The sequence below is a fragment of the Thamnophis elegans genome, chromosome 3, assembly GCF_009769535.1.
Source record: "Thamnophis elegans isolate rThaEle1 chromosome 3, rThaEle1.pri, whole genome shotgun sequence".
NCBI classification, from domain to species: domain Eukaryota; kingdom Metazoa; phylum Chordata; class Lepidosauria; order Squamata; family Colubridae; genus Thamnophis; species Thamnophis elegans.
Genome location: NC_045543.1, coordinates 24,940,818 through 24,950,895, shown reverse-complemented (window position 1 = coordinate 24,950,895; position 10,078 = coordinate 24,940,818). Strand labels below are relative to the sequence as shown.

General features: G+C 37.2%; 2 protein-coding genes across 5 annotated transcripts in view; one reads left to right on the top strand and one right to left on the bottom strand.

Moving 5' to 3' along the window:
- Positions 1 to 284: 284 nt before the first annotated feature.
- On the bottom strand, positions 285 to 7,992 carry FBXO48 (F-box protein 48; the record flags this gene model as incomplete). The annotated part of the gene is given in 4 exon segments (XM_032213022.1): positions 285 to 1,326; positions 4,757 to 4,989; positions 4,992 to 5,113; positions 7,934 to 7,992. Coding segments are annotated over 4 exon segments (594 nt in total), but the record flags the coding sequence as incomplete, so codon positions are not given.
- Positions 7,937 to 10,078, top strand: part of APLF (aprataxin and PNKP like factor) — a 28,149-nt gene continuing 26,007 nt past the window's right edge. For 2 of the 4 annotated variants that reach the window (XR_004255059.1, XM_032214475.1), the window contains exons 1-2: positions 7,937 to 8,231; positions 9,451 to 9,565. Coding sequence is in view for 1 of the 4 variants with exons in the window: in XM_032214475.1 (XP_032070366.1) it covers positions 9,549 to 9,565 (17 nt within the window). In the remaining 3 variants the exon portion in view is untranslated. Of the gene's footprint in view, positions 8,232 to 8,400; positions 8,575 to 9,450; positions 9,566 to 10,078 lie in introns of those variants that run through there. The other 2 variants (XM_032214476.1, XM_032214477.1) reach the window with 2 other exon arrangements.

Sequence of the window (10,078 nt, the reverse complement as noted above, 5' to 3'; positions counted from 1 at the left end):
GAAATTTGCAATGCTGTTGCACTATGAGTGTTCAAGACCTGTCAATTATTCCCTTTCTTGCTATATCCCAGTATCACAAAATTTATCAGATCCCAATCCTTGGATACCTACCAAAAATTATTTTGGGGTCTGGTGGGAAGTAGATTCAAAGATCTGCAGTTGAAGAAATAGTTGGCTATCACAAAATATTGTTTTTTATTCTATCAACCCTTTCAGACTTGAAATTGCTGTGAAAATATCAGTTGCTTTTCTTTTGAAGAGATGTAATTTTTTGTTTGTTTAAAGTTGACATTATCGGTCTATTGCACTTAGAGGGAAATGTTTGTGCAATTAGGCTATGAGTCTAGTTCTCACTAAGTTTTGATATGACTCATTCATATATTTAATTCTCATGAGTTTGGCTTGTGACAAATAATAAGTATTGTCCTCTGCAGAAAGTGTTATAATTTTCAGATGATATTTTTAAAAAATGAATTCTATTCAACTGTCTTAACGACATATCCTATGTGAATTAGGCTTTTGTGGTAAAAAACCTAACGTATATCACAATTGTTGAGTAATGATTTTGGATTTTAATCCTAATCTATACATCTATACATACACACATGTATAGGCCTATTTAAAATTTAAAAAACGACAGTGGAATTTAATCAATACCTATAACTGCAATCTTGAAACAAAATGTTTATAAGTAGATAAATCAGATTAGTCAACCATTCTTTATTTTGATCAATGACCAAAATAAATCAAACAATTCAGCAAGATCTTCTAAATCAATGCACTTTAAGAATAAATAATCTGTATCCTCCATAAATTTTACATTACAATTTTCATCATTTCCATTAATGGACTTGCAAGCTTGCATTGAAAGGAATAGTAGTTCTAATCATTTGGAAGGGCCACTAGTAGACTAGGTCACCAACTTAATAAATATTTGACATTATTTATAAAGTGCTGTTAATGAGCATCAAAGAACTATTTGTGCATATAGCATTTCAAATTTTGTAACAAAGAATTAAAATATTTACAGTTCGGAAAGTGTAAAATTAAAGTAGCTACAAACCAAACTACAAATGTAACACATATACATATGCACACAGGCACACATATGCACACAAACATGTATAAGCACACACAAACTCCTCTCTAATTTCCTCTGTATAAAACTCTTTCCAGTTCAGCTTCCAAGATTTCTCCCCAGGTATCCACATCCATAGGATACATACATTTTTCTGGTAATTACTCCGTGACTGAATATTGCTATAATTTTCCACTCAGCCATTCATACTTTACTTTGCTTTTCCAGTAGTTTCTATGCAGCGTGACCTGATAAAAGCATTAGAGAAGAATAGGAAAGAGATATAAATAAAGATACATGTATAAAAAGCCTTCTCTTGCAAGCAATTCCATAATTAGGGGGGGTGGGGTAGAATCAACTCTCATCTTCTTACAAGTTGGCTTCAAGGCAGATTATTCCAATTGGGATTAAGAATAATTTCACTATGTGAAAACTCTGTAAACTCCTTTTATTAGAAAGGACATATCTATTACACATCATATAGTTTTTGTATTGTATTGCAAGTCTTTTGAAACCAGTATTTTGAGATTGGTAAAGGCACAAGACAAGGATGCCCGTTATCCCCCCCTACTGTTTATCCTCACATTAGAACCCCTTCTTAGAATAGTGAGAAGTGACACACAAATTAAAGGGTTACGAGCTAAAGCTCAGGAATTTAAGGTCCAGGCTTTCGCCGATGACCTTGTTTTTATCCTGGAGGACCCTATGGCTTCTGGGATACAACTTTTACGTAAAATAGAGGAGTACGGTAGGATAGCGGGGCTACGTATAACAAAGAGAAGACAAAACTGTTAATTAAGAATATGACTCTGAACCAGAAAAGGGAAGTACAAAGCCTGTTAGGATTAACATGGCCCACAAAGTACAATACTTGGGAATTTGGCTCACGGAGAGATGTTCCTCTATCAGGTAGATACTATATGAAATTGCTACAGCAGGTATCTAAAGATATGACTAATTGGAGTGGTAAACAACTGTCTCTGATGGGCAGGATTGCGACAGTCAAGACATATGTATTACCAAAATTTTGTTCCTGTTTCAAACGGCACCAACTAAATTGGACAAATTTTTTTAAAAAATCTTGGAGACAATAGTGAATCGATTTATATGGCAAGGCAAGAAAGCACGAATTAAAGCCCAAACATTGCAAAAACGTAGAGAACTGGAGGCTTCGGAATACCCAACTGGGAAGCATACTATAATGCAGCAATCATGACATGGGTGAAAGATTGGGTGATGCTGAGTAGAAGGCGCCTATTGGCTATAGAGGGACATGACCTCCCTCACGGATGGTAATGCCTCCCTCTGGCAAGAAAGAGACACCCCCCCATAGGTACTTCGTGGGACATTATTCGGAAGATTTGATGGGGGTCCTGGGAAAAGATGAGGAAAAAATACTATCTTAGGGTTCCGTGCTGGTTGGCACCATTAGAGGCCTTAACGCATCCCAGTGTATTTAATTGGACAAGAAACATAACATGTAAAGATATGACAGAAGATGGCAACATGAAAACAAAGATGGAATTAGAGCAGCAGGGCAAGAATTTGGAATGGTGGGAATATTTACAGGTTAGAAGCAAGTTTAAAAGTGATAAGGTACGTTTGGAATCTACCCAAACCCTCAGGGGCTAGATAAGATCTTGTTTGGTGGAGACAAGAAAATGTTATCAAGATTTACCAATTTTTGACCTGCCAAGATGCTAATGAAGAGATGGACAAAAGCCTTCTATAGCATGGGAGAGAACCTTGGCTATGAAATTGAAATGGGCAAATGGAGTAAGACCATTAAACTTACAATATCTACAGCATTCAAAGAAAACATATACAAGATGGTTTATAGGTGGCACTTCCTCCCCAACGAGGTTAGCCAAGAATGTTCCCTGGGTTATCTCCATCGTGTTGGAAATGTGGAAGAAAGGATGGCACATTCTACCATATTTGGTGGTCCTGTACTGAGGTCACGAAATATTGGAAAAGGATTAAAAAATGGCTAAAAGAGGTTACCGGGGCAAACATGGAATGGAGACCCGAGAACCTTCTACTAAGCATTAAACCAGAAAACATAAGCAGTTCAATATGGCATTGAGCCTACATATAATTGTGGGCCGCAAGAATAACTTATGCACAATTTTGGGGAAATCCACTACCATACCGTCGGAAGATGCTATAATTAAAAAAGATCTATGAATGTGCAGAAATGGATAGAATGACGGGTTGGCTGAGGGGCAAAGGAGAAACGGAACATTATCTTAGCTGGAACGTATGGTATATGTGGGCGACAAGGAGAACAGCAGGGACTTAAAATGGGGAAAGTTAAAAGTAAACATGGGTATTGTAATAGATCCCTGAACTTTGTAATGAGAAGATGTGGCTTAGAGACCTAACAATGAGGAAGGAAAGAAAAAAGTTGGGCTGTGAATGACTGTCACCGTGGGGGGGGGGAGGGGAGGGGGGGTTGTTTGTTAAAATTGTATTTGTATCTGTATGTTTTACGCTTAAAAAAAATGTATAACTAATGAGTGCCGATACAAAAGGCTGTATATTTACTTTATATTATTATGTATGTTTTGTCTTTTCTTCTATTTTTCTTTCTGTTTTTAAAGGTAATATGTTAATAAAAACTATTTTTTTTAAAAAAGAGAAGAATAGGAAAGAGATATAAATAAAGATACATGTATAAAAAGCCTTCTCTTGCAAGCAATTCCATAATTAGGGGGGGTGGGGTAGAATCAACTCTCATCTTCTTACAAGTTGACTTCAAGGCAGATTATTCCAATTGGGATTAAGAATAATTTCACTATGTGAAAACTCTGTAAACTCCTTTCATTAGAAAGGACATACTATTACACATCATATAGTTTTTGTATTTGTATTGCAAGTCTTTTGAAACCAGTATTTTAAGGATGATTTATTCTAAGGAAAAAAAAAAGATTAGAATGGACTTCTAATACATTGCTGGCCCACTAGTGATTCATGGAAATGATTACATTCTCATGTTAGAAGTTTCAGAGCTTAAACCAGTGACGGCAAACCTTCTTGTAAACAAGTGCCAAATTATGTGTGCATGCGCAATAGCATGCGTCCCTGTGCCCCACACCCACAATGCAATGCATCCCAGCCCACCTGCACATGCACGGACAACCTCCCTTTGCAGCAGGGGAATTGTTGCCCTCCCCAGGCTTCAGGAAAGCCTCTGGAGACTGGGAGGGCAAAAAACGGGCCCAATGGCCAACCAGAAGTTCAGAAATGATCTGTTTCTGGCTTCTGGAGGGCCTCCTGGAGAGGGGGGGGGGCAGGGAAGGCCGTTCTTTCTTCTGCCCTCCCCAGACTCCAGGAAAGCCTCCAAGATCGTTCCAAACTTCTGGTTGACCTGTTGTAAAATAGGTATGTTAAATAGTTATAAAGATCTTTGATCTATAGTGGTTGCCAATTGCTTACTAGACAAAACTTAAGGTGCAAACCTTAAAAGCAATTGCTTACAGAAATATATTGTATCCTGTCATATTCTTTCTAGTTTTGTCAAAAAATAAGGCAAGTAACATAGGCTTATACTACAGATCAATGTGCCAAGTAAAAATCATAAAAAATGTGATTAATTTCAACTGTGCCAAAAGACTTAGTGATACAGTGCATGAGATATAAGAAATCATAATATAATCAAGCCTCAATTAAACTTACCTTCCATGAGTACCCTTTTCCTCTGTCACCATCAACCTCTCGCTGACAGACAGCTCTTATATTTAAACAGTGGTGTTTCCATAAATCATCACAATGCTCAATGGTTTGGTTCCAGCTTTTGCAAGTTATTGCGGCATTGCACAAGCTGTGAATGTCAAGTTTGCTAAAAATCTTTAAGCTGACTTCTAGTGGAAATAGTTTCACAAAATCCTCTTGACTGTTGTGTTTCTTCAGTTGGAAGATTTAAAGAACAATTTCTTACAAGTAGTTGTTTCAACAGTCTGCTGGTTTTGTTTAGATGATTTCTGTTTAGACCCTTTTTCATAGTTTAGACTGTTTAAATACCATTCAGCCTTTCTGAAAAAAATAAAGTATCAGAAATGAAACTGTAATCAACTCGATTTAGAAACATTTGCTGCTACTTAATGTCATTAAAACACTATTTCTAGTTAAATATCAGTGCTAAATATCTATATATAGTGACTGTGAGCACAATCATTTTAGGAATTTTGGCTTTAATACTACTGCTTATTGTTTTCTCTGAATGATACTTTGCCTTTCTTAAGGAACATATATATAAGGATGTTTGTGTATGTGTGTCCCCACAGAGGTAGGCATATTTTTTCTATTCAGTTAAAATGGAGCATCTTGAAGTGATACACTAACTGAAAAGTAGCAATTATACAGAGACAAGTTTTCCAATCTGAGCCAAAGGAAATAATTTCTCTCATTTTTTGTACAAACATCTGAGATATGAAACAATTAACTGGACTGTATTGCTTCACTGTGAATATGAACCTGGAAAAAAGGGCAGGGTATAAATCAAATATACATTATTATTACTTTGTTAATACACATTACTTTATTATTTTAATTAATATTTAATTAATTACTTTATTATACACATTACTAATAGACATTATTACTACTTTATTACTAATACACATTATTATTATTCAGTTCCAACTTACAGTTGCTTGGAGCTTGAAAACTAACAAAAGTTTATATGACTGCAACAAAAAGGTTTTGGCAGCTGGGCCTGAGGAGCTGTCTGTTGAAGCGAAGCTACTGCTCTGTGTAGAATGGAGCAGTCTCACTGGCAGTCTCACTGGCAAAAAGGGCCATTTAGGATGATTGGTTTGCTTGAAGGTAAGGATACGTTCATGGTCTATCTGGGTATCATTCATGTGCATTTATTTATTAATTGATTGGTTAGTTTATATCCTGCCTTTTCTTCCAGAACTGAAGAAATGAAAAATAAAAGATCATCATGGTAAACCATGGTTTACATGGTGATCTTCCCTTATTTTTTCACAAGAACCTTGTGACATAAGCTAGGTTGAGACCAACTGGTCCCAAGCGACTGGCAGAGAGTAGATTTGCAATTGGGCCTCCCAAGCTAAGCTTAACACTTTCATCCATATTCATATAAACTCCATTGTAAGTCAATGATCCTACATAATGGCTGCAGCCAGGCCTGCAAAAGTAATGATCAGAATCTGAAAATATATGATAGGATAAAATAGTATAGATAGGTAGGTTTATATGTCAAAAAACTGATTTTCTGATTGAACCAATAACTAGCATTCTTAAAGTTTTGACTCTTCAGAGTTTTACATGACTTCTGCTTCCTACATAAAGCTCACAGCCTGACAAGAATGGTCTGATTCCTTCTATTACTGTAGCTTGAGGAATTTGGTAGTGTGGTTGGGAGGAAAATTTAAGTGATGCTGTCAATGATCTTCAGCATTCTTCTAAAAAAAGAGACACATCTTGCCCACCAACTAGCCAAAATACCTTTTTATTTTCTCATAAAATGCCCGTTAAGGCTTTTGCAGCAAGATGGTGACAAGAGGGAAACCCCACAGAAGCCTGGAATGTCTGGTGGGGCTGATACTGTGTTGCAACCTAGTATTTCAACATCAGGGGGAAAATGCATTAGTACAGGGAGCTTGGCAAGAGAGGCTGATTTAGTATAAGCTAAGAAGTCTTATATAAATGTAAATAAATTTCACCTGGTAACAAAGAAATTGGTAGTTGTTTTGCACATTGTTACAATGCAAGCAATTAGCAATGTAAACTTCATAATTTTAAAGGGATCAAAAACTATGTTTTTCTCTTTGGGAGTTAGTGACTTTGAACAGCCTTGAGGATTCCTTCCAGAATATTTTTTAAAGTACTGAATCTTACTTTTTAATAGTCATCAAATTAACATACACCTCAAATAAAAATTTCATGCATTGAATTAGAAAAAAAACCACAATCAATTAACACACTAATTAGCTCTCTCCTGAAATATGTAAAATTTTTACTTGCACAGTTGCAGCTGGGCTGTAATAAAAAGTGATATATATGAAGCTTATGGATGAGTCCTTGGACACTCCCAGAAGTTTGCACAATGGGTTGTTTGTGGGTGCATATACAATTGTTAGGAATGGCAAACTTTGAAGGAGACTATTTGTAGTTCAGTGTTGAAATGAGGGATCCTTGGTGCTCTCTGAGCTTGGTTGTTTTCTTGCAGATGTTTCATTACCCAAACTAGGTATCATCTATGCTGGTTACTGGGTAATGAAACATCTGCAAGAAAACAACCAAGCTCAGAGAGCCCCAAGGATCCCTCATTCAACACTGAGCTACAAATATTCTCCTTTATTGGATGGAGAAAGATTGTACATCTTTGTTCTCAAACAGGTTTGGGAAAATTTGATGTTCCAGAAATCTCAATTAACCCCAGCCTGCTTGAGAGGGAGTATTTTGGCAACATTTGGAGGGTCATGGGATTGAAATTTTCACTTTAAAAGACAAGATACATGTAATTCTGTATCAACATCTGTTTTGGCAATTAACAAGTTGTCTTCTATAAAACGTTTTGTTAAGGGGCAGGGGACGGAGCACAAGGACCCTTCATGGCGAACTTGGGATATTATGACGGGAAATTTGTGCACTTGCCACATCAATTCTGTATAATGTTAACGAAACTGAAAGGGATTCGCCTGAGAATGTACGTCAACAGATTACCACAACTGTCTCGAGACACCTTTGGTTCCCAATGACTGCTGGGAACCCCATTCCCGAATACCCTGTCGCCGCTTTTTATTGCCCCGCTCGGCCCTATTCGGTGATTGGATGCAATCGCCACGTCATCGAGGAACGCAGGAGGCTCGAGGCCGCTCACAGCTGGTTCCCGGCCCTCCGTTTCCACTAACGGTTTTAACGGCTTCTCCAGTCGATTTGTTTATTTACTTTTTTTTCTTCCTTCCCCATTGCAAATTACGTAACCAGGGATTTCGGAAACACCCGCCTTTGCCGATAAGCATTTTGGGAGATGTAGTTTGGTGCCGAGGCCGGAATTTCCGTAGTGGATTGTGGGCGCAGTCATGAGTGTGGTTTCTCTTAAAAGGCAGCGAGCTATTGGTTACACCGGTATGGTATGTTTTCAGTTCAGCAGATAGGAGGAATATATACAAGAAGGACGGTACGTTGCTGTTTTTTCTTCCCCCTTGTGGAATTTTGCATCCGGGGGGAGGAAAAGCGAGAGGCCTGTTACCATATCTGGGTTTCAGTTAGTGCCATGGACGCCCTTTGCCGCTGCCGCTCGGGGAGACAGTGATAGCAGGAGGCTCTATTTTGGGGAGTAAGTGCCACAGCGGTGCGCCAAAGGAGTGCCATTTGGTCTTAATACGTTTGCGCTGAGACGACGAACGGCACTGGCAGCGAATTCAGGAGCAAATGTGGGCAAATGAAGGAGAATACATTCTTCTGTCCATTCGCGAAGTTTACCTTCCTTCCAAGACGGCTCTTTACTGAAACAAATTTGGGTAATTTTTACCTTGATGAGGCTTTTCAAGATTTTTGGCATGTTTTTACAGACTACTACAGCGTCCTTTATCTAGTCATGCATTCAAAGCAATTAGACCCACCCCGCTAGTCTATTAGGGGGCTTGTCTTTTGCAAAAGTTTGGTGAAGTGAAACCATTAACCATTTTGTTTGCAAGCAAAAAAAAAAAAAGATGGAAAGATGGAAAGGCTAAAAGTGATGTTGCTTGATTGAGCCACTTAAGAGTACGGTTAGAGGAATCCAGATCATTGCACCAGATCCAGGGTATATAAAAATCAATTTTTAAAAATAAAAAAAATCATTTTTTAAAATAAAAAAAATCATTTTTAAAAATAAAAAAAATCATTTTTTAAAAATAAAAAAAATCATTTTTAAAAATTTAATTCGGATTTTAAAATTTAAATTGGGTCTTTAAATTTATCATTTATTTTAATAAAATGCTTTTGAAGTAAAAATCTAAAGATAGTTTTCTATTTAAGATACATTATTAATTTAGTTTATTCAGCATGAAATGGAGCTTAGTTATGTAGCATGAAACTATATTTTGCAATATTTAGATTTTTGGTAGACTCATTCAATGAATCCAAGCTCTACAAGCTGAGATAACATGCATTGCATTGATGCATTCACACAATTTCACAGTGACCGTGCGATAAATCGTAAAACAAAGTTCAGAAATATTCTTTTATCCCATTGTTTTGCAAATCTGTGTACACTACAAACTGTATGATTGTTTGAAGATAAATGCATCTATACCACCAGGTTCTAAGCGTGGGGAGGAAGGGTAAGCAATAAAAATGAAAGTAAAACCTAAGCAGCTTGTAAATATAACATTAAAGAGCACTTGTCATTTCAGATCCTTCATGGCAGCGCCTGTTAGTGGGCATCCACTCACCTGCTGCCTGCCATGTCCCTCACCTTGTGTCACTGCTGCCATCACCAGTTGTCCCATTAATGGGAAGGGACTGTCGGTGAGTCAACTGTTGATCAGACGAATAGCAGCTGTGGGAAGAGATGACACTTGTTCTTTAAAAGTTATGATTTAAATCAAGTTGAAGTTGATTTAAATCAAATCCACCCTCACCAGATCTTACATGCACATTGTAATTTACATGTTGACTACACATTTTATTCCCATTGGGTAGGACAATCTTTTTATAGCACCTGATAACTTTAATATAGCTTGTATTGTGGCTTGGTTGACATTAGAAGGATAAATCTAATAAACATAAACATAATAAACATAAACAAACATAAACATAATTTGGGGTTCCAACTTGAACTGGGGTTTGATTTGAGGTGCTACTGACCAAGGCTTTGATCTTGAGATCATTTGAAAACCAGAAAGGAAGCTTGCCCTCAGATATGTAGATTCCTTCCTAGGTGTGGATTTATTATGAGGATATGATTTATTCCCTTATTTTAAAAGGATTGTATAGCACAGGGGTCGGCAAAGAGCTACAAAGGTCCTAACCGGAAGCCCC